Source organism: Mangifera indica, chromosome 7, assembly GCF_011075055.1.
Source record: "Mangifera indica cultivar Alphonso chromosome 7, CATAS_Mindica_2.1, whole genome shotgun sequence".
In the NCBI taxonomy this organism is placed as follows: Eukaryota; Viridiplantae; Streptophyta; class Magnoliopsida; order Sapindales; family Anacardiaceae; genus Mangifera; species Mangifera indica.
In genome coordinates, this window is record NC_058143.1 from 1,932,565 (window position 1) to 1,958,192 (window position 25,628).

Sequence of the window (25,628 nt, forward strand, 5' to 3'; positions counted from 1 at the left end):
AGCTATGCCCAAACCCAGTGAAATCCATGCTTTTCTAAAAACTCCCACATTTGGCTATTGTTGTAGCCTATAACACACAAGCTCTAATGAGAGGGGTAAGGGGACGTTTAGAGGTTTTTGGGATATTTTTTGTATCATCTACCCTCTTGCAAGTCAAACTAGATGATCTCATCGAAGATCCTTGAAACATGTATCAAAAATCCACTAAAATACACTTTTTTTTTAATCTCTTAATTTTAACCATTTTATGGGCATAAGCATGATGATTTTCGGATTTTTTTGCACCATCCACTTTCTCATGAGTTAAGGTAGATGAACTCATTTAGGATCTCAAAACATGTGCCCAAAACCTATCAAAATCTACAATTTTCCAAAACCCCACATTGGCTTTAAGGATTGGGGAACATCCAATAGTTTTTAAAATGTTTTCCACACTATATACCCTCTCATGAATCAAGATAGATGATCACATTGGGGATCCTCAAATCATTGCTCAAAACCCACTAAAACCTATGATTTTCCAAAAAACACCAAATTTTAGCCTATTTTATAGGCTACAGCACACAAACCCCAAGGGTGGAGGCATGCCCATCGGTTTTTGGGGCATTTTTCACACTTCTTGCCCTTCCAAGAGTCCAAGTAAATGATCTCATTGAGGATCCTCAAAACATATGTCTAACATCTATCAAAATTTATGTTTTTTTAAAAACCCTTAATCTTAGTTATTTTTACAAGTTATAACACATGATCCCAGAGGTTGGAGAATGTTTGACAGTTTTTAGAGTGTTTTTCACATCATCTACCTCTCATGAATCAAGGTAGATGATCTTACTTAGAATCCTTGAAACAAATGCCCCAAAATCTTCAAATAAGTGTTTTTTCTAAAAACCTTCGATCTGGACCAATCTTTGTGAGCTATATAGCATATGAGGTTCAAGGGTGGGAGAATGCATGATGATTTTTGGAGTTTTTTTCACACCTCCCCCCTCAAGAATCAAGGTATATGATCTTATTGAGGACCTCAAAACCTGTAACCCACCAAAATCTACGTTTTTCTAAATACCCTAATTTTGGTCATTTATGGGTTATAACATATGAGCTGGAGTAAAATGGGATGTCCAACTGTTCTTGGGGCGTTTCTTGCACATGATCTCCGAACTCAATATTTTATAACATTCATTGAGTGAAATAAAAGCCAGAGTCTAAAATAGCTTGAATATCACAAGATATCATATAAAGACTTTATGGATTTGTGGTGAAATCGATTGAACCGAACTGAGTCAAACCATTATAATGATGTCAGCCTAAATTTCCATTCAAGCAGTATATTAATTCAGTTTAATATTTTAATTATATTTTTAACGCTGATGTTGATGTCATTGATCCGATTAGTTAATCAAACCTATCCAAAAAGTCTTTATTTATTCTCAGGTAGTCAAATCTATCTTGATCACCCTAATTTCTCGTTACGTTCCGTGTAAGAACCCTTCACTTACCTTTCATTATTCTTAATCAATTTTCAACGGTTTTAATTTTTAAAACACCCAAAATCTTAAATCTCCCCCATTGGATCCAATCGACTTCAACATCGTATGCTTTCAGGTTGTGTTTTCCATGCTTTGGAAAAAGATATCTCTCATTTGCTCCTTTCCAATCAATCAGAGAAGAATACGAGAAAACTGCAACAGCCTAGATGCCCGGTCAATCGGGTTTAAATTGAATAAAAAATAACTTATTAAATTAAAATTAAAGATATTTTTAATTTAATTAAAATGAAAAATTACTTAATTTGGTAAGATTAGAGCTCAGTTTGAATTTATGAATCAACTTTGTAATTCGAGTTTATGATTTATTAAGAAAACAATGTCGTTTTATTTAACAGGTGGTAAAATAATGTTATTTTTTTTATAACCAAGGTCTCTGCCAATATTTGTTGGATAGATAAACTCGAGACGCAATAACTGAATCCACAATTACTACACTAGATAAGTTAAAATTTTACAAACATGACAAAAACTCGAACTCAAACCTTTATCTTAGAAGTTTTAATGTTATACCAATTTTGTTAACCTATGAGATCAAAATAACGTTATTTTGACAACTGCTTAACATAATATGATCAAGTCAAGTTCAAACCGAGTCTAACCATCTCTCAACTCATAAGTTAAACTTCTTCTAGCTTGAATCGACTTCTTTTTAAAAACAAGTTAACAATTTCAGTTCAAACTCGACTCAAATTTAAACTAAATAAATTCAAATTAAATTAAATCAAATCGAACTGACTTTTTAAGACCAAACTAACTCTATTCGGACCTAACCTTATTCTAGATTTGTTCTCTCAACATGCAAATTAAATAGTATCTTATACTTCCCACTTAGCAAAGTTCAATCACTCTTAAAGGGTCAAACCAAATAGTCAAACAAGTAAATATTGGGAATATTATACTAACAACCTACAATTCAGACTTCTACTTCAATATATATGTATTTAAAGGTACTAATTTGTCAATAAAATTATATATATCTATTTTGAATATATAAATATATACACACTTATATATATCATCATGTAATCAAATAATCTTGGATTAAAAATAAAATAATATCTAATTATATGATGACACATATAAATATATAAATAAATAAATATATATATATATATATATATATATTTATATATTTAAAATTGATACTTATAATATTATTTGTAATTTATACTATGATCAAAGGTACTTCAATACAAATTTTGTACTATGATCATTGATTAGAAATTTCAGGAGTGTCACAGGCCGAATTTTCTCGACTTGCCTGTGCGAAATCCTCAATAGGCCATCTCGAGGATCAACCTTGTATGCGCCCATATTTTGGTTTAGGATCACTAGTTTTGTCTTACCTTAAACTCATCAGGGGAGCAGCCTGATGAGTCCAAGGTAGGACGAAATCAGTGATCCTAAACCAAAATGTAGGCACATGTAAGGTTGATCCTCGAGATGGCCTATTGAGGATGCCGCACAGACAAATCGAGAAAATTCGGCCTATGACAAGGGAACTCTTTGTTTTTTCAACGCATTCTATAGGAAACGGCATTTAATTTTCTTATCAAGTACTGGGAATGGGTCTTCCAGTATGGAAATTTTTGTTGAAAGTTTTCGTCAATTCTTAATTATTTTTTAGTTCAATGTATAGCATGACCATAATATGTATCGTAGTCCACATGCAACCCATTGTGTCACATCAACTTTCAATATCGAATCTCTAATTTTATTTCAACAAGCCGACGACTTTGGAAGTCAAATTTGGAAAAACATAAACACCTAACCCCACAACCCCGCCAAAGACTTGATTGCTCTTTTTTCATCTTCCAAAATTTTGGTTAGAATTTTCTAAGATTTTCTGTTATAATTTATTTTATAAATGTAAACCATGGAAGACTGACAAGACTTAAATTTTCTTAAAGCACGACTAAGGGAGGCTGTCCATGCCAGTGTTTTAAAAAACCTAGACTGGACCAGTCTGTTTGACCTAAAATCGATGGAAATTTTGATTCAAGTCATTGATAAAAACTGTTTTACCTATTAAGAAAATTCAATTGGTTCAAGATTAAACCAAGTGAATTATATCAAATTGTAGAGAAAATTAACAGAGTATTGAAAAAGGAGGAGAATTATCAAAAAAGAAGAAAAATTGTTGGAGAGATAAACTTTATCGTCAACATTGATCTCAAGCTTAATGAACTAAAATTACTTTAACTTAAATTTGGCTCATTTGAGTTAAATAGTAAACCAAGTCTGAGGGGCTCGGTCTGAATCTATCCATACTTAACGCTTTTATTGTTATATATTGTGAAACTTTGTCAAACAGACGTAGCTCCCTATTTAGTTTTTATGCATGTTATTCTAAATACAGTATCCATTTTACCCTGAATTTTGACAACAACAAATGATTAATATGGGTGGATTTGATCTGAATTCAAATCAAAGCTATAATCTTTAACTTAAGTTTCAACTAATGTACAATATCACTCAAGATCTATCAATAAGATAAATAGTATTATTGATATTAACTAAATGAACAATATTATTATATAAACAAACAAATTGATCTCGAATTAAGTTATTGAACTAGAACTTCAACTCGAAATGAACTTGTTCGCCATTTATATGCGCAGAATTCCGGGCGCAGCCCCACTGTTCTTGTTAAACTCTACTTTCATAAAGGTATTAAAACAATAAATAAGTAAATATTAGTCATATTTGTAAGTTGACCTAATTTCTTATGAAGACTTTTCAACAAGAACTATTCTCAAGAATTGTGAAAAAGCAAGAAGAAGAAGAGGCCCCCTACCCAATCCAGCTTAATTAAGAGTTTTAATCAACTAGTTAATATTGTCAAAAGTTTGCTCAGTCCATTTGGCTTTTTAAGCATGGCAAAAGCACTTTGACTCCCTGTGGATTCCAAGCATGCAAAGCATAATCAGCTTAATAAATTATTTCTTTTTAACATTACTTAGTTAATTGAATTAGCTCCTCAAGAAGATGTCCCCTACTTGAACTTTGTAATTACCCTATGAATTATTAATTAAAGGACAAAAAATTAAAATATATATATTACAATTAGTTGGAAAATGAAGCCTAATATCTAGGTTTTGTTTTTCCAGGATTGATGAACAGTCCATTTATTTAAGTACCATATATATCTTTTATTGAATAAGTCGATTTTTATTTTCTACTCAAAGAGGTTGAATTTTCAAATTTTTTTATTAAATAGTCAAACTTTCGGATTTTCATATTTAAGGAACTAAACTTTTACTATTTTCTGTTAAAGATTTTAAACTAATTATTTTATTTTTAAAATAAAACAAATAATCCTAATTATATTTGTTTAGTAAAATATTGAAAGTTGAGTCATTTTTAAAAGAAAATATGAAAATTCGGTTCCATTAATAGAAAATTCAATCCCTTCTATTTCGCATTTTACTTGAATTCATTTTTGCGATATTTGGATTATTTGTGTATAGATAAATTATTTAGAATTCTTACGTATAATAATATCATAAATTTTAGAACACAAAAAATAAATAAACCAAACTACTGGTGGGTGTATAATATATAGAAGTGAAAAATAAATTTTCTTTCTTCTTTTAACATTGCCCTGATTTATAGAAACAAATAATAGTCTTTTTGAAAAGAAATCAAGAACATCCAAGGAGTAACCCAAAAAAATAAGAAAGAAAAAGAGATATTAAATAAAATAGGAGCAATTATACTTTTTAGGTCAAATAAGTTTAATTTTAAATCAGATGTAATATACAGTCATGCAAATACAAAAGTTACTGTTCACACAAGCAACATTTGTATACAGTAACTTTTGTGTGAACGGTGACTTATGAATAGTCTTTTATGTGAACAGCAATTTTTGTTTGCATGACTGTATTTATGTGTGTTTGTGTACTGTTTCCATCTCCATCGATGATGACTTTTTCAGATAAAATCTAGACGAATTACAAATATTAAACAATAAAATATATCATATAAATCATCACAATACTATTTTCAATATTTTACAACTAAAATATGGTTTGTTGAGAAGAGACCAGTGAAAGAGAATGTAAATATAATGAAAATGGTATTATTAATATAAAATATAGGTTTTCTTATAAAAGTAAAACTCAACTATGTTGGCCTAAAAAGGTGTAGGTGAATTTTTTTTTTTTTGCTTATTTTATTTAATCCTCTGAAAAAAAAAAGAATTTATATTACTTATGAATGTTTCTGTTTCCTTTTTACATTCAATGTAATTGCTATACTGAAATATTACATCTCTTGTGGCTATGGATGGTTTCAAGCAAAGCCAAAGTCAACCAAAGCTTTGCTTGAGTCCAAAACAATTAGTTTGAGATTAAGTTTGGCTTGTTCGAATTATTGTAAAAAAAATTGTTCTTTAGAGAAAAAAAAAGAATCACCAACGAACTAGTTTTTTAGTGTGGTTAGGTTGACACGATGAGAAGTTCAAGACAAGCTTGAGCTGAAATTTTTTTAATTTAAAATCAATTCATTTGAACCGAACATCAATACAAATTCAAATATTTCAAACTGAATCCACTCGTACTTACATACACCCGAAATCACCAAGGTATATGTGATTATTTATCATTTAACCACAAAAGAGAGGGTGGTTCTTTTTCTTTTTCTTTTTTTTTAATCTTTCAAATTGAACATGTCAAAATAATTATATTATGGGTATACCAAGATAAATCACATGTTCTGACTTTGTTTTTTTATTTCACATGCTTTAATTTGTTCAAATGACATGTTTAGATATTAGAACAAGTGTCATTTTTCAATGAAATTTGTCTGAATCTGTATAGATGTCATCAATAATAGAGGTGTATTCGATTTGATCTAACTTAATGTCATCTCTTGTAATTTTTCTTTTTCAATGATTAATTTCCTTCTAAGACATTACCATCCATCCATTTGAGTGAGCTAAATTCAAAATTTAACTCACTATTTTGAATTTAAACTAAATTTGAATTGACCCTTAGATTTTTTACTAAGCTCGTACCTGCGCATAAATGAAGCGAAGGCCATGCTTGGAACATAAAAAAATTGTTTGAAATTAAAAAAAATTAAAACTGTTTCACGCAAGTCCATGCTGGTTGGTTGGTTGGCCCCTCCAATTATATATATTTCTTTCTCAAATCAAGTGCATGCGTTCTTTCTTTCTTGTTTTCACACTTGCCTTCTCTCTCTCTATCTCTCTCTCCCCCTATATATATGTATTTCTCATCAAATCTCTGATTGAAATCTCTCATAGATTCAATTGAAGTTTCATATTCAGCTTCTTGTTTCAGCTGCAAATTATAATGAAAGCAGAAGATCAAGTAGAAATCAGCATCTCTTCTTCTTCTTCCTCCATCTCATCGTCAAAGTAACAACTCTTCTTCTTCTTCTTCTTCTTCTTCTTTCTTAAAAAGCGCTTTCAGCCCAGGAAAAGTTACTCTATATCTCTTTTATTTTTGCACCATTCAGATAATAAATGAAAGTGTTTTCTGTATTATTTTCCGGGAAAAAAAAAAAAACTCTTACAGTAAAAGTATGTTCAGTTAGATATTCTCCTTTCTCTTAATGTATCAAAATGGTCTTGAAATGGTTTTACTATTATTCTCTAAAGGGCTTCCATCTTGGCAATCAGCAAAAACATTTTTCCCTTCTTTTTTCAAATTAAAAGTGCTTCTCAAAATATCTAAGGTGCTTTTCAACTCTTACAAGAGAGCTATATTGTTGTTATTTGCTTGGAAAAAATACTCACAAAGAAGTGCTTTCATTTTTTTAACATAACTTTCTCTTTCCTTAGTACCACATCTAAGTGCGTGCACAAATGTTCACGGGTCATTGCATATATGATTGTTTAGTAGTTTATCTCTAATTTAATGATGTATTAGGGATAGATCTGATCTAAATTAATTCAATTTGAATGAGAGAACTAGACCTAGAGTTTCATTTTGGTAGTTTGACTTTAAATCAACCTTTTTTTTCTATTATCAATTTGATACAAACTCAAATATGTCCAAACTTGACTCAAATTGAATATTATCGATTTGATCTAAATACGACAGGGTTTATACCAATATTTTATATCCATTGCTATTGCACCGGGTATTATATTCAGCATTATCGAAATAAGTAGTATAAACAGAAGAAATGTAAGCTTGAAATAATATTTGTTTAAGAGGATGCACCCAGAAGTCCTATGCTTCTACGAAAGCGCCAATGTCTTTTTTATTTTTGTAATTGAATAAAAATTATTTTGGTAATTTCTAATGTTGTTCTTGCTTTCCTTCTTTCTTTGTTTAGCATTAGATGGTGGTCAAAGGAGACAGTGGCCATAGTTACAGGAGCAAACAAAGGGATCGGATTTGCGCTGGTGAAGAGACTTGCAGAGCTGGGATTGACAGTAGTTTTAACAGCTAGAGATGCCGAAAGAGGAGAGAGAGCAGTTGAGTCACTCAGAAACAAAGGGCTTCTCAATGTCACATTCTTTCGCCTGGATGTTTCTGATTCCTCTTCCATCTCAACCTTCGTTTCATGGTTCAGAAACAAGTTTGCTGCCCTGGATATTCTTGTAAGTTTTCCCTTGAAAACATCATAAATATTTAATCTGCTCTTTGCAACTACGTGAGACAGAAATAAGATAACATACATACATACATACATATATATTAAGTTGCATTAGAATAACCCAGTATAGAGAAACGGTTGGTACTAACAGGTAGGGGTGCTGAGCTGAGTTTCGGCCACTTCGAGTTCAGATGGAAACCATAATACCCAACTTAAATTCAACTTCTTTTGAGTTAGTATATAGTGTTATTTGAGAATTATTGTCGAGACAAATAAATATTATTAGAGAAATAAATAAGTATCATTAGTGAAATAAATAGTATCGTCAAATGAGCAAAAAAGTTGATTTTGAGCTAAATTGGAGTTCAAATTCGAAATCAACTCATTTGAACTGAGTTATAGATTTGATCCAACCATACTTAGATTGGATCCATCTCTACTAATAAGTACGTCAATTTGTTTGTATTTATTAGTATCCAATCGTTTATATATAAAGAGTATTATTAGTACACAATTGAATAAATAGATGATATATTATCATATGATTAGATGTTATTATATGTTATATTTAAAATAAAACTATCATATAATGATATATTATTAATATATCTAATTATATACTCAAAAATTTGTACATGAAATTTTATTGTATTAATTGAGGTATACAAGTCTAAGATCTTGCAATAAATTCTTGACTTGGAAGAAGATCAAGAGTCACAAAATCTGCTAACTTTTGAATATTAAATAAACTTTTAATAAGAATATCGATCTGTGCCTTCCATGTGCTATGATTCTCATGCAAACTTTTAATAATAATTTAATCAATTTCTTCTTCCACCGCAAGTTTGCTTTGCCGCATGCTAAAAGAAAGATATGCTTAGTGGGATAATTTTAGACTTTAAGGGAGAAAACTTAATAAATTTTGTGAGGAATCTGGAATATATAAAAAGTGAGAAAGGGAGTCAAGGAGATTAATTTTTTATAAAGTCAATTATGATGCATGAACTGGAAAGTTTAAGCTTTCCGCCACTGAATTTGTTTAAAAGCCAAAACTATATTAATATTTTGGATGAAACACTATAAAAGAGAAAGACATTTATTATTAGAAAAAATAATAATAATATATTTTTTTTTGTCCAATAAATGATATTTTATGAAATTATTTACCAAAAATTTATTAAGTATATTTTTGGTCAAAGAACCTTTACATAGGAAATAACTATAATATCCAGTGACGATTCCAGAAATAAAATTTAGAAGATTTAAATTGAATAAAAATAATAATAAGATTTAAGAGGTATTAAATAAAATTTTAAGAGTTATACCTAAAAATTTTTCAAAATCAAAAGAGGTCATTTAAAATTTTAAAAGAGATCAAATAAAAATTTAAGAATTATATCTGAAAAATTTTTTAAGGGGGGTCAGTTGACCCCCTTTAGCCCCACCCGAGCTTGCCCTAATAATACCCTTAAGTCTCTCTTAATTTTATAGGTATTATTTCATGAGCTGTTGAGTAATTCAATAACACTGGAGAGAACTCAATGGAGCACGCAAAGATTGACCAAATAGATTAATGTATTTGTAGATAGCAAGCTTGATAAGCTAATTCTTCGTCAACTCAAATCCAGATTGAATCCACCCTCAATACTGATTGATGATAAATCTTAAATATATTACATAGTCTTCTTGTTTTTTTTTTTTTTTTTGGGGAGAATATCATTTGATCAAAATAATAATTTTTACGACTTACTAACTCTATGGGTAAGGGTAAAATTTCATATCGTTTGTATAGGAAATTACTATAATACCCTTAACTCTCTTGATTTTGAGTTGTGTGGAATAACAATAATATATTATAAATGCTTTGAAGGTGAATAATGCAGCTGTATCATTCAATAACATTGGAGAGAACTCAGTGGAGCATGCAGAGACAGTCATGAAAACCAATTTCTATGGAGCCAAGCTTCTTACTGAATCCCTCTTGCCCTTCTTTCGTCTCTCTCCTTCCAGAAGCAGAATTCTCAACATTAGCTCCAGACTTGGCTCATTAGCTGTAAGTGATTAATTAAGAATTATTTATTGATTATCTTTTGTGGTTTCTTTAGGGTTTAGTGATGAAAAAGAAAATGTTTTTAAGAATTGTTTTCTGAAATTAATGGTGAAAACAAGAGATTATATAGGTGGTCTCTTAAGAGTGAAGAGAACAGATAAGGTGATATTGAAGAAAAAGTTTGGTTAGTTGTAAGGTTAGATTCAATTTGAACAAAGTTTAAACAAGACCCAATTGAGATCGATCAGTTGAGGATTAAAATCGAGTTAAAAATAATTTAATTTTAGATTCGATCTGTGTGCTCAAACTCATCTCTTTTACAAAAATAAGCTCGATCTTTTGATTTAAATTTAAGTTAGAACAATTTGGATTGAATCCAGTTTTAGTTATGGTTCATTTTATGAATAATACTATATGAATTAACTACGGATACGAAGATGCATATAAATTTATAGTGTCATCAAGTAATTAGTTGTCACTTATTATTTAGTTTAAAATTACCTAATTATATAATAATATATCAACGCACGTATCCGTATTCGTATTCATTATTAATACTTGAAAGTAGTATGCTGTCATTTGGTTTGCTTTCTATCGTTAATTTTTTCACATATAAACAATTGTCGATAGCTCATATTATTGATCATGCATGCAGAAAGTGAGAAACCCTAACATAAAGCAAATTCTTCAACAAGAAGACCTCTCCGAAGATCAAATTGACCAAACAGCCAAATCTTTTCTCCAAAGTGTGAAAAATGGGACATGGGAGAGCCAAGGCTGGCCAGAACTATGGACGGATTATGCAGTTTCAAAGCTTGCCCTAAATGCATACTCTAGGGTTTTGGCCAAGCGTTGCAAAAGGAACCGAATCAGTGTAAATTGCTATTGTCCCGGCTTCACGCAGACATCCATGACTCGTGGTAAAGGCACTCATTCTGCTGATGAAGCTGCACAAGTTGCCGCAAGGCTCGTCTTGCTTCCTCCTGAAGAGCTCTCAACATCTAAATTTTACGTTGGGTTTAACCCATTTGTTAAATCTAATTTATAGGATGTCTTAAATTTAACAATAATATTATATATACAAATAATAGATATTAACCAGCATAAATAAATGGATGTTATCATGTTATTGGTTAATTTAACTATTTATTTTATATTTAATTTAAAATTATTCCATCATCAAATAATACATTAGTTTATTTGTATCTGTTAATGTTTACCATTTATACATGAAGTATTATTATAAATCTATCATATCCCAAATGTATTTGAAATACAATATTATATAAAATCAATTGTTTATACCAATATTACATTATTACAAACTAGTTTCATTATTTAATAAAATTATGGATCAAGTGATTACTTAAATTAAGTTGATCCAAATTATTATTTTTTACAGTGATTATTTATCGTATTTTGATTCATGTAACATCAATTTAGGAAAATATTGTCCGAAAAATTTCACTTACTAGAACCAAGGTTAGATTCTTCTTCTTCTTCTCTAATAACACTTCTTATTCTTTGACAGCACTATTTAATAGTTGAGCAAGCTGAACTCGATCTTAAGCTGGTCGTTTTATACTTGAACCAATCTTAGGCTGGCCCTGAGCTCGGATCAGTTCGATTTAAATCTATTTTTGTTTTTTATTCTATCTTAACACATAAACAAAATAGTGGGCTTGTTCTTTCTCAAAAAAGCCCATTTTATCTAAGTCGAACTCGGCCCAGTTCATAGTTGAAACACCAATCTTTAGTTTCTCCTCTGTACTCCGGTGTTTGAGGGTTCTGAGAAGCTTGTTCTTATCTACAGTTTCACAGCACTAGGTTCTTTTTCACTCTCTATACTTGTTTTGATTCATAATATTTTATTTTTTATTTTTGGTTTAATTGCTTGTCTTGTTCGGTTTTATATTTCATTTTTCAATTCTTTTTTGTTGTTGCGTTTTTCTCTGTTTCTTCATGTTTTCTCGATACCCTTTCGGATTTTTTTTGGTTTCGGTTAAGATTTCATCTAGGATTTGTTTTGTTTGGATAAATTTTCAGTTTTGTATCTTTTTGGTGTTTCAAGAATAGTACTTTATGTACAAACATTCTCTTACTAATTGATACAATTGAATCACCCGATCACATGATAATATGTCAGCTTGTTTGTTGCCGTTAGTAAGTGAATATTTGTACATATAATATTGCTCGGGTTAGAATTAATGTTAATGCGTCTTATTATGTACTCTTAGAGATTTTAGTTTTAGATCCTTGAATTTCTTGTTTAATCTCCTATTTATGTTTTGTTTATATTCAGTGTTTATGTTTTGTATAGAAAAAGGATGAAATTAGAGGAGTAATTAATATACATACGAGCTGAGTAATAAGTAATTAACATTCAGATAAGCTGACTTCAAAAATTTGGATCGAAAAAAATTAGCTTTTGGAGGTTGTTTCCGGTAACGGTTGGAGGAAAACTGTTTTCTGTAAACACCATTGTCGGGAATTAGATGGTATTGTTTACTGTACGATTTAAGATTGAAAGTGAAAAGGCAGAAATGAAAAGGGTTTTATTCTTATGTTGGAGTTAACCTGCAGTCATGCAGAAGAATCCGATTGTAATTTTAGAGATGTATGGCTAATAATAAGAAGTGGATGGTCATATAAGCTTACATAGAGTGTGGTTGCTGGAAATGAGATTTTTTTTATGGTTTTTTCTGGTAACAGTTTGAAGAAATGTTGTTTCTGGATCTATATTTGTTACTGAAATTGTTACCTGTGTAATCTTATTATAGTTTAAGATTGAAAACAGAAAGGTTAAAATCGTGCCAAAAGGACCTCCTTTATTATATTGGTTAAGGCTGAGATAATGCACCATCTGGGTGAAGGTTCCCATGTGATGTGATAAATAGTGTTTTAGATGGGAAGGCTACAGTCATTAAAGTTTCTCATAGAAGCAGGATTTATACACAACATAGAGACCTATACTTAACCAAATTTTGGATTTTATGGCTAACTGTGAAAAACACTCGACACAGTTGAGAAATTGTTAGGACGAGGTGATTTCAAAGGAGCAGGTAATATTAGAACCTAGGGGACACATTTTTCAATTCTAGGGGTGAAATAAATGTATAAAAAGGTTAATTAGGGTTGTAGAAGGGGGAGGAGAAAATTAAGGTCTTTAGGCAACCTTTGGTTGCAAATAGTCTTAGGGCTTATTTGAGAAATTTCTGATGTCTCAAATGGCCAATAACTTAAATTGTTGGATTATCCTATTGTAGTCTCCTTTATCTATAAAATTGTCTCAGTTTGTTTATTTGTGGCGTTATTTGTGTTTTTGGTTGAAATTGGCTGGATTCCTAACAGAAACACAATAGATTATGGATCTTATGGCTTGCATTACTAAGTGCATTGTTGTTGTTATTCTTGTTGATTGATTATGGATATTTATGCCTTTGTTGTTGATGCTATAATTATTGAGAAACATTAGAAATGCTTGATCTGTGTTAGATTTTTGAGTTTTAATTTGAGGATTAACTTAACTGGAAATCATTGCTCTTGTGTGCGTAATCTTTGGTGGTGCTAGAAAGAGTTTATGAAATTGACTTTTTTCCCTCTTTTCTTGCATGGTGTGCAGCTTTGAGGTATAATTACTTTGCAGTAAGAATTATTTTCTCTGTGATGGCTGGGTTTTTGGGATACAGCAGCCTTGCTCCTAAGGCCAAGAATCTCCTAGTTGCTGGAGGCTTGACTTCTTTTGTCTTTGGGGTGTATTTCTACACCATGAGAGCTGTTGGAGGTACGGATGAACTTCAGACAGCTATAGATAAGTTCGAAGCGCAGAAAAACAAGCAAGATACTTGAATCAATCATCTATTATAGACTTTGTTTTATTGTTCCCTTGTGTGAAAATGTAAGAAGCTGAACAAGAAAAAAGGTCAATTTTAACATGTAAGAACCGATTACAGTTTTTCTTTCTATTTATATTTCTTGTTTTTGCAACTTTATCCTTTCTGCAATCAAATGATTATTTAACAAAGATCGCAGCTGCTGAAAGCAGGAATGTTTGAACTTTCTCATATCAATTACCTTTGTATGGATATTAACATTCTAGGAATAAGCTGATCAACTAACAAAATTGAAACTTGACAATAGCATTTAAGATTGTACAGCAACAAATAAGTAGCACAAATTTGATCTATGCATGGTATATTAGAAAAAGAGAACAATGAAAATGTGCATGAACAGGGAACTTCATTTTTCCAATGCCTTTCATGTTTGCCATGCTCAATCCAGAAAAGTTATTGAGATGTTCACGGATCTCCTGTAGAGTCATTGATCATCAATCTTTACAATTTTGGTGCTTCCTATAAACTCAAATTCAACAGTTTAGTTTCCTCCAATAATTTACTCTGTTAAAACACATACAAATACAAAATTTTAACTGTCATCCCAATAGCATGCATAATTGTTTCTACACATCATTTAAATGATAAATGATGATGATGCCATATCATATAATGTATACATTTAAATGATATCATAATAATTTTTTTCTTTTTTTCTTTTTTTTTTTTTTTGTTTGCCTGAACAATCTACCAATCTAACATATTATTGGACTTGCAATAGGCATCTTTGAATTTACAAAGTAAAAAGGATTTTAATATTCTTCAATCACAGTCCTGTAATTTTCAGTTTATTTCAAAATTGATCTCACCTTCTCAATTTTTCTATTTTCCATTGTTAGGTCCCACATACACATGGTAACTTGGGAGTGGAAGAAATGGCAGACTCACATCAGAATCAGGAGACCACAAGAGGAGACAAGATTGATGAGACGGCAAGCAAGGATGGGCCCATCAGAGAGGAGGAGGAAAATAAGGATATAAACCTGGAAGAAAAGAGAGAGGAAGCAGAGGGAAAATTGAAGGGAAAAGAGAAAGTGGGAGAGATTCCAGCCTCTCGAATGCTGGAGAAACTTGGTTAATGATTTATTGTGGTTCTTCATTCTCAGTGTGATTTTTTAGTTTATGTAGAAGGAGTGAACCGAGTGAATCAAGTAGTTGTATTTCTATTTCTGAAAAATATTGTTCAATACATAAATATTTCGAGATTACATTTGTCTACAACACTATTACATTGTTCTATCTCGTTGTGTTTTGGTTGTTACTTGAGTTTGGTCTTTCCTTGCATCTGGATTGTTGACAGCAGCAAAATTTCGTAGCAGATAGCCATTGCTCTGAATCCAGCAGCAGAACTCCACAGTAGATAGCCATTGCTCTGAATCCAGGTCTGCATCATCCATCAACCCACTTAGATGATAAACATTTCAAACAAAGCCCCTTCTCGTGTTAATTATAATCATCGGCAGTGTGTGTGTACATATAATTTCAGGGAATTCTCTTGCATCGATTCCTTGATCCCCTTCTTTTCATATCTAGGAGTGGATTCAACCTGGGTCAAGCTCACTTGGCTCGGTGTTCAACTTGAACAGGCCAAGCTTCAGCTAAAGAAGGATCAATCTATCAAACACAAGATCGATGTCTCATCAGCAATTCTTTTTCCTTTTTCTATTTTAGCAATTTTTCTTCTTTCCCATAAACTCTTCTCTTTCCCGAATCTACCCAATCTTCTCCAAATTCAAGCAAATAAATACAAGTAATTAAATATGCAATCCTTATTATTTGACAAATATTAACAATCATCTCAACACATCCAAGTAATTAAGGCCTATACATTAGCTAATCAATCAGTAATTTGCAGACCAACATTAAATTTCATAATTAAATTACATCAAAGATACATAAAATTACTTTCAAAATGTACTTCTACACATTCACAATACTATCTAATCAATTTACAAACATGTCTGCCATGTCCGAATTGGTGGAGATCATTGATATGTTCTTTGAGCTTCATCACAAGTCTCCCATGGAGGTCTCTATTCACTCTCAGTGTTTCCCTCAATGCTGTTTGCATCACATAGTTTCCGAAACTGTGATTCGAAACTTGCACAATTCGATCGCTTCCCATAATCTCCTCAACTATGTCAGGCATGAACTTATCATATTTGAGGCATTTTTCTACCACATGACTCCCTCCCTTTCTCATGGAAAGATCGATGAAGCGGCCTCTCAGCACCAAGCAAATTCTCCTGATAAGTTCAGGATCCTCGAGGTCTAATACATGCTGCAGAACGTAGTTACCATAGAGATTCTTCGCCAAGTATGCTGCATTCATCGAAATCAAAAGAAGAATTTGTTTTCTGCGTGGACCTCTCATCTCATCGATGAACTTGTTCATGGAGACACATCCTTGTTCATTATTTGCCACTGTGAGACAATGTTCTAAAGCTGCTTGATATACAAAATCATTCTTCTTGGAAAAAATTTTGTCTAGACTGAGTAAGATTACAGAGGATCCTGTTTTATCAATCATCAGAAACTGAAAAAATTTTCCTAATGTCAACATGATTTCTTCCAGGAAAACTTTCTGGGTTTTGCCAAGAATTCGGATGAGCTTCTTGATACAGGAAGAACCGTTTTTATCCCTGGATGCATTGATAAACAAGTTATCGTCCGATGCAATCTTGAAGGTAATCGCTTGGAGTTGATCTTGGTTACAGGATTCAATCAATTTTCCGAAAACAAAACGTCCATATTGGCTTGTCATCACTTCCAGGGTGAACTCCAGCACCATCTCAAACACCCTGGTAACAATCCTGGAATCGCCTTGGAAAGACATAACTTCCTGGAGAAACTTCGAGCCATGTTCATCTTTTGCCATCAGGAGAATTCCATTGACTCCGAGATTAAAAAATTCATCACCTGACATTGGAAAAGAGTTTCCTCGACTCTCCAGGCCGGGTTCCAGGATCGATGGCGGGCGGGACAAGAAACGACTTGCATCTAGGAAGTTGTTGATTGAAGAAGAGCAAATTCCAGGATTAAAACAGCAGCCATATCCACCATTACTTAAACTGTCAACAGCCCAGATGCTATCCGAATACAACGGAGCAGCAGGTAAAGAAGAAGAAGAGAAACCTGAAGAACTATAAACCTGAAGATTCGCAAAGACTTCTGAGAGTTCATCGGCTGAGGTAAAAGCACTTGAGTTTGGGGGTATATAATCAGATGCAGAAGCACTTAAGAAAGAGGATGCAGAAGAAGAAGAAGAAGAAGAAGCAGTTGAGGGTTTCATGATGAACAAGGAGAAAGAAATTGAAAGTTTGATAGAGTTATCACAACTCTTGAATAAATATAACAATTACAGGAATCCTAAACTCGTATGGAAATTAGTCTGAAAAGAGGAAACTTAATTTAATTCTGATTGAAGTAGGTTCTTTTTATTTTGATTACAAGTTCTGATACGATTAGGAATCCGAATTAAAGTTGTAAAGGATTCTGGTTTAGATACCAACTGGGATAGGGCTTGTAAAATTTGGGCCATCTTCCCTGTAATCATTATGTTGTCGACTGGAAGCAGGGTGGGATTGAGCTGCGCTTGGCTCTCACATAAGTGAAGTACGAACATGGTAGTTTGGCTCAACTTGGAGAGTTTGTTGATGAGTCTTCATCAAAGGTAACTTCTTCTCTACTAATCATAGTTATCAGTATCCTATGATACACAATATATATTATATAATATGATATAATAGAGGGTAAAAAATGATACATATTATAAAGTTCTACGATACAATATATATTACCGATACACATTTTTAAGGAAAATGATAATGTGTTAAGGATATATATAAAAATTTATAAAATTTTAAGGGTGTTTATAATATTTTTTAAAATAATAACATGTTAATTATAATTTTTTATAATTTTATTTTTTAAAACATATATCATATGATATGATATATAATACACGATATAAAAAATTAAATTTATAATATACGATTCAACTACTATGCTAATGATTTTTCTTTTTCTCCATATTTGACAACTTATCATTTTCTCTAGCATCAGTTTTCAGCATTTGAGCTGGCTTAAATTCAACCTCACTGTTCTAGATTTGAGCAAACTTTAGTCTTTATTCAGACTCAATTCGATTTGAATCCACTTTAGTTTGGAGTATATTACATATAGAATAAGGTGAAACTTACTAATAATAAAAGTGTACAATGCCTCTGTTGCCTTACTCAAAAGATACTAAAATTTAATAGAATTTTATAAAAGTCATATCGTACGCCTTAAAAATTTCATTGTTCTCTACAGGTCTGCGAATCCGACCACCGTTTCCGACCAGAAGGGCTCAGCCCTCATGTATATCATTCCCCATCCCATAACAAGTAATATCAAGTATGAAGCCAGAAAAGTGACGACAAAATTACAGATACTTTCTCGCCAGTGCACCGACTAGTATCAAAATGAGATGGTGTAATGCGGGAACTGGGCAACTATAATGGATTAAGAAGAATCTGCAAAATTTTAGAAATTGTATTAATCAACAGTTCATTTCAGGATAAAGAACAAAGATTCAATTGAAATTCATAATCGAGCTCCATAGAACTAGAACCAGTGCAGTCTCTAATTAACTAATAATTCAACACAGTGCTAGGACATATAAATGGTGAAAAACTTCAGAGACAAACCAGAAAATCAATAAATTTACCTTCATGTAAAGCTCATGAACCTCTTGGAAAAAGCTCTTGATTCCTTCATCGTTGCGAGAGTCGTGAAGTAGCATAAACCGTGTATGTATGGAAAATTAAAGAAAAGATAAACTCAAAACTAGTTTACTAAACGAAAACCACAAGTGTAATGAGACTCTACTGCCAAAGCCTGCAATACTTAAAAAATACACCGACCACAACCATTGGCATGGTTTAAAAAAAATTAATATACATATAGATTGCACGGAAAGAGTTGTAGTTCTATTGTTGTTTCAGAATCAAAGATGCACAACTGGGACAGAAGTAAGATATGAAACCTGTATTCAAAACATTTGAATTTCTTTAATCAATTTTGAGTAATTTGCTGTGACCACAAACAATGTGTAAAAGAAAAGAAAAAAATAACAAAAATTTTATGTAATATATATAAAACAAAATCCAAGTATACGGAAGGATATGACCTGCTGTAACATAGACGGAAACCACCAAATCATTAAATCTGTCAATTGCTTTCAAGAACCTGAGAGAAAGCATGACAATAAAAATTATGAGGTTCAGGAATGAAAACAAAATCAGGTGCTGGAAGACATTTGTGATAAGATTCAGATGGATATATAGAGAGAACTAGAATTCACATGGCACTAGTAAGTCCATGCAAGGTCTTGAACAATATCCAAAGCTGCATGTAATACAAATTGGTGCAGCTGTGCAGTGTCTTCTCTCTGTCACGAGGTTGATGGGAACAGGGTATCTGCTTCGGAACAACTCACAAGCAACAATGAAGTAAAACTAGATATGCATATACAATTAAGATAACAAATGCGATGTGAAAACCTTGACCTAGATGACAGAAACTTGGCATTGAAAATTTAGAAGAGTACTACTACATAACAGCACCAAAAACAGCACTTAAACCACAGTTTTCTCCGAGACAATAATGTCGTGTTATGATGATCCTTTTTCGAGAAATACAAAATATTATGATGCTTCCATCAAAATCCTAATGAATCTAAATAAATCCAATACCAAATGACTTTTTTAACAGAATCCCAAGGGATGAATTGAGAAATTACACTTGAATTTCCAACCTCTTGGTTGGAAATTCATATACCTTCCTAGTGACACCTTCCCAGAGTCCAGTAGTAGTCTATAGTCTCATACTTGGCAAGCAGCTCTCAGTTACCAAAAATTTGAACAGAACAAAGACAAGGTTTCCCAGAGTCAGATAGTAGTCTATAGTCTCATACTTGGCAAGGGGTTTCTCAGCATACCATTTACATGGAACCAGAAACAAGCCCACATCAACATAAAACTAAAAACATACTAAAAATATACAGCTCTCTAGATAACTAAACTAATAAAGCAATTTCATTAAACATGAAAAATATAAAGCAGTAATGGAGAATGTCATACTTTCACAGCTGATCCAACTTCAGCTTCATATATAGGAATCTCATTCTGGCTCACAATAATAAAACAAGCTGTATTCGCCATCCCTGCTTTCTCACAAAACCTATGCAAGATGAATCCAGAGTTCAAATACACTATAACAACAAACATAATCAAAACTTGTGATGCTCAACAAAACATCCTAATGATCCTCACAAAAATCAGCACAATGCCTCAAAATGTAACTTATTTTAGTTTCCTGCAAAATACACAAGACCTATGATAGGGGAATCCATGTTCATCAAACTTCATTTTACATTACAATAATGATCATATCAACAAAATGTAACTTTTTCCCCATTTCATCACAAGAAAATTGGCTCAAAACAAAGTCAACCATGCTCATCAAGCTTCCATTTTACATGCATTTTTCAAGCCTTAAAACTGATCAGAAGTTTCTTGGACTCATTATCAACTCCTATTGCAGGAAATTCAAGTGGGCATGGGTCCTTGTGGAGAACTGAGACACCCAGCTCATCCAGAAAGCAATGGAACCTGGAGATTCCCGGAATCAGGGAATTCCAATGCCATGAAAAGGTGAGTGTTGCATACTGCAATTGGAGAAATTAACCTATTTGAATTTAAGATTAATAAGCTACCATGTTGAAACAGTACATGAGAGCTTCAATGGCAGTATCAGCAGAGGCATCTGGTAAAAAAGGATTGGGGAAGAAGCGGTCCACATGATTCTGGGCAATACCATCAATTTCCGGAAGATACAGGCTTTTTCAGAAGGATGGTACCTGGAATTCCGAGTATGGACAATTTTTCTTGGAATGGTACTCTGCAAAGCTACTAGATCACGGAGATCGGATTCTGGCAGCTGCAAAAGGAATATTTCAAGGAAATGGTGCAAATCTATCTGGAAAAGTAGCTGGAATTCACTGGCATCACAAAACAATGTCTCATCTGGCTGAATTAACCGCTGGGTACTACAATACCAAACATCGAGATGGTTACCCACCAATAGCAAGAATGTTCAGTAAGCATGGAAAAATATTTAACTTCACCTGCATGGAAATAAGAGCCAGAGAACAACCTGATAATGCAAACAGCTCTCCAGAAGGGTTAGTTCAGCAAGTAAAGATGGCAGCAAAGACTGCTGCAGCAGAACTTGCTGGAGAGAATGCCCTGGAAGGTATGATGCAAGTGCTTATACTCAAGTTATGGCAACAAGTAGATCAGATTCTGGCAATGAATTGAGTGCATTTACATATCTAAGAATGAACAAGAAATTGTTTGAGGGGGACAACTGGAGACATTTCGTGGACTTTGTGAAAAGCATGTGAGAAGGAGGTAGAACCAGACTTCCAGAATGTGACTCAATTGGGAGCAACCTTTATGTTGATTTTGGTAAAGACAAAAAGGAGAAGAAAAACAAGGAAGCTGCTCTTGTGTAGCAAAGCATTCTCATGTTGCACTATTACAGTACATAGTGTATCATAATATAGAAAGAAAAAAATGTTGTGGCAGGTATACACAATAAGAACTGTACATCCTATCTCCAAATCATGACTGGAGAACATCTTTATCAGCTAATATACATTTCAATCCGTTTTATAGACATGAAAAATCGGTCTATAGATAAATGACATTTAGGTGTGAGATTGAATAGATTCATTGTGTATCAACAATATCCAATAGAATTTTGTTCTTCTCAAAACATTATCTTTTATGGAAATAAAGAAACCTATGGCTTTCAACTCATTCTCTATTCTATATGATCAATATTGATGTACTGATGTCATTCAAATACTACCTAAAACTCAAGTGATGAAATGATGCAAGATTCAAGAGAATCACCTTCTATGTACTCAAGGCTGACATTACTCCTATTAGAAAATTAATAAATTCCTGGAATCAAATGTACCAAACAAAATTTCAAAAACACTTTATTATAATAGGAGGCCATTAGAACATCGATACAGGTAGCAAACCAAGCTCATTGCCAACATGTCTTAAGAATATCAAAATACAAACTTTTCCAGGAAAGGAAGAAGAAATCAGGACCATTAGTCAACATGCTCTGGTTTAGTGACAAACAATCATCAACCGGGAAAACATGTTTTCGGTAAGAGACATTCTAATGTAAGAAGCCATGAAAAATTTGGTGCAGAGATGGTCATGGTGCAGCTTCAAGAAACCTCGGCAGAGAGCTTTGACTCAGTCCAACACCTTAAATCCACTTCTTACGGAAGACTAGTTCCAACATCTGAATTTGCTCAACATGCATTAAAAATCCACAGTTCAGATATGGACCAACATGAAAATGCATGCTTAATAATAAAGCAGATCAAATGCAAACAATCAAAGGCAAAATTATGTGTATTTTCCTCTGTATCAGGTTTAGACCACGAACAAACAATCCAGAAACAAATATCACAACTTTTCAAGAAATCCTCTTAATCAGTAATGCAGATATTCTTTCAGCTGAAAATAAAGCAGGTCATAAAATACCGATTAAGGATGAGGAGGAGGTGAATCTCCTCGACGAAGACCCTCTATTAGTTGTCCGAGCTCTTTGCGAGCAGATTCTCTTCCGAACATGAACCCGTACCTGAAAATATTACAATCACAAAAGTTAACAAATAAAATGAAATTTTTGTTGTAGTAAGAACAGAGTTAGGTATACCATGCGGAAACAGCAGAGAATGCAGCGGCAGTAGCAATGGTCTCAATCAAGCTGAATCTTTTCTCCATCTTCAGAAATATATTGATGAAATTTTTCCTAGGCTTTTTCCGGTATTTTAGCGCTTTTGCAATTCAAATGGTAGTATAGAATCCGTCCGGGCGACAGGATAAGGCAATTTTGAGGCCAAAAAACCATCTCCCACCCAAGGTTTGGTGAAAATACAAGGTCCCACCTGTGACTATCAAAAATCCAAATATCTATCCATTTGTTAAATTTTACTGTTATTATCAAGGATAAAGTTATCCTTTATAAAAATATTTAAAAATAAAAATTTATCACATTTTCACTCTCCAAGTTAAAAAAGTAACAAATTTTCCCCTATTCAAGGTTTGAAAAATTAACTTTTTCCCCTAGGGTTCTTTCATGATGTCGCCGACAACCAGAGACAACAGCGACGACGATGACATTCTCTCTCCCTCTCTACTTCTCTATCAACCCCCTTCAATTTTCAACCAATCTCGACCGATGAGAGTTAGAGACAAAGGCATTCCTTTTTCTCTTGGCAAAGACGTCAATTCATCTTCGTTAGAGACAAAGACGATGCATTGTCATCATCTCTCAGACAACAATGATGAGTCGTCTTTGTCTAGAGATGACCGATTCCTCTTCGTCGATTTGTTTTGTCTACCAATGATGGCTAGGAATGAAGCACCGCTGAGAGAAAAACCAAGAGGGAGAGAGAACGCCACTGTCTTCAGCTATCGATAATGTTCGGAAAACCCTAAAGGGGGAGATGAAGTTTTTCAAACTTTGGGTGGGATAAATTTGTTAGTTTTGAAACCTGGGGGATGAAAATATGATAAAATTTTAGTTTTTTTAAATATTTTTATTAAATGATAATTTTATGTTTAACAGTAATAGTAAAATTTAAGATATTGGTAAGTATTTAGATTTTCGATAGTTAACGAGTGGATCGTTAGGCTTGCACCAAACCTTGGGTGGGAAATAGTCATTTGGCCATTTATTTATTTTTCCATTTTGACAAGTATCATTTATTTTATTAATTACTTTAAATATTCTTTGGGCATTATTTTTCTATTCTCCTCTATATTTACAAAATGAGTAATATTATATGCATAATTTTTATATATAATCTTATATATAAATAATAATATGTTATTATATAATCAGATAATTAAAAATAAAATAACATTCAGTCACATAATAATATATTATAATTTAAATATAAAATTATGTATAAAAATTATATATATAATTTTATTAATAAAGAAAATATTTCCAACCGTTAACTATTAACTCAATTTTTTTTTTCAAACACCCCAAGTTTAATAAAAATATTGAAATTGCTTTAATTACTTTATACCTATTAGTAATGTAAATTATATTCCAAAATATAATTTAATTAATATATTAGTAACCATTTATTTTTTATGCTCTCGCACCCTACAAAATGCGATACCATGTCAAGGTTAATATAAGAGTTATGGATTTGATCTCGATCTTTTCCATTCACAAACTCAAACAAACAATGTCATCTCAATTAGGTCAATACAAGAAGGATTTGATTTTAAAATTCTTTCTCCCACTACTAGAGATGTCAATGGGCCAGGCCGGGCCGGCTCTAGTTCGGCCCATTGGGCTAATGGGTTGGGTTGGGCCTAAGGCCCAAATAGTAATGAGCCTTCGGGCCGAACTAGCCCATTGAAATATAAAGGCCCAAGGCCTGACCCATATAATAACGGGTCTTAATTGGGTCGGATCGGGCTTTAATCGGGTCAGACTGGGTTAGGCTTTAATCAGGCCGATTTGACCCATTTAATCAATTTTTTAACATAATTTTTTTCAATTATTAAAATCGATAACAGTATCATGAATATTTTATTTATAATCTCTCACTTGTGATGGATGAATATTGTGGTTATATGATAAAAAATATTATAAATTGATAACATAATACAAATAAATTAATTTACATACTGTATAAATTACGAAACATAAATAAAATATATCTACTATATAATATTTATATACTCATTTTCTATATTTAAATCTCTGAATTCTTCAAAGATAAATAATTATTATTTGTGAATTTAGATATTTTATAATATTTTGTAATAATAAAATTAAAATAAAAATGAAATTGTAAATATAAAGAATTATTATTTACGAATTTAGATATTTTTTGAAAGAGAGTTAATGAGATTAAAAATATAATAAAATAATTAAAATTGAGTGATTAAAAGATTTATAAATAAAAGTGAAAATAAAGGAAAATAAAATAGATTTATTTAAAAAAATATAAAAATATAAAAATAATAATGCAGAGGCCAATCTGCCCTTTTGCCAAGTGGCAGAAGCAGAAGCAAATTTTCTGCTTCTGCTGCCTCTTGCTTATGTCGTCCAGAAAAGAAAAATATATTTTATAAATAGTATCGAGGCAGGCCGAGTCAGCTTATAGGTCTAATATTAAAGCCTAAACCCGACCTGATAGACCCATAGGCTTGGCCCGACACTCTACAGTGTCAGACCGGGTTTTTTTTTATGTTTCAGGCCAGGCCTCCATTTGGCCCGACCTAATTGACATGTCTACCCACTATCATAAATTCAAACAAATATCAATAATATTTTATGTACAAACAAATGTATGTAAATAAATATAAATAAACTGATATAATATCATATAATTAAATAATTTTAAGTTAAAAATTAAAAAAATAATTAGATCACGACAAATCAATTAGTGTTAATCGG

The 25,628-nt window shown here is 32.1% G+C and overlaps 3 protein-coding genes, 1 long non-coding RNA gene and 2 pseudogenes across 4 annotated transcripts; 3 read left to right on the forward strand and 3 right to left on the reverse strand.

Moving 5' to 3' along the window:
• The first annotated feature begins 6,751 nt into the window (after positions 1 to 6,751).
• On the forward strand, positions 6,752 to 11,375 carry LOC123221223 (salutaridine reductase). The gene is made up of 4 exons (XM_044643996.1): positions 6,752 to 6,930; positions 7,857 to 8,124; positions 9,991 to 10,173; positions 10,826 to 11,375. The coding sequence occupies exons 1-4, from the start codon at positions 6,866 to 6,868 to the stop codon at positions 11,216 to 11,218; spliced, it is 909 nt and encodes a 302-aa protein (XP_044499931.1). The 5' UTR covers positions 6,752 to 6,865; the 3' UTR covers positions 11,219 to 11,375.
• Positions 11,376 to 11,883: 508 nt separating this feature from the next.
• LOC123221228 lies at positions 11,884 to 14,157 on the forward strand. The gene is made up of 2 exons (XR_006503241.1): positions 11,884 to 11,997; positions 13,793 to 14,157. It is a non-coding gene; the product is annotated as an uncharacterized LOC123221228 (long non-coding RNA).
• Positions 14,158 to 15,814: 1,657 nt separating this feature from the next.
• LOC123220860 (putative pumilio homolog 19) lies at positions 15,815 to 17,355 on the reverse strand. Its single transcript, XM_044643448.1, has one exon. The coding sequence runs from the start codon at positions 17,353 to 17,355 to the stop codon at positions 16,000 to 16,002; it is 1,356 nt and encodes a 451-aa protein (XP_044499383.1). The 3' UTR covers positions 15,815 to 15,999.
• An 897-nt stretch (positions 17,356 to 18,252) lies between these two features.
• On the reverse strand, positions 18,253 to 21,155 carry LOC123221224 (annotated as a pseudogene).
• On the forward strand, positions 20,491 to 21,624 carry LOC123220861 (annotated as a pseudogene).
• Positions 21,625 to 22,089: 465 nt separating this feature from the next.
• On the reverse strand, positions 22,090 to 22,997 carry LOC123221227. Its single transcript, XM_044643998.1, has 3 exons — positions 22,857 to 22,997; positions 22,682 to 22,781; positions 22,090 to 22,436 (listed from the first exon to the last, which is right to left on the reverse strand). The coding sequence occupies exons 1-2, from the start codon at positions 22,922 to 22,924 to the stop codon at positions 22,685 to 22,687; spliced, it is 165 nt and encodes a 54-aa protein (XP_044499933.1). The 5' UTR covers positions 22,925 to 22,997; the 3' UTR covers positions 22,090 to 22,436; positions 22,682 to 22,684.
• Between the last annotated feature and the right edge of the window lie 2,631 nt (positions 22,998 to 25,628).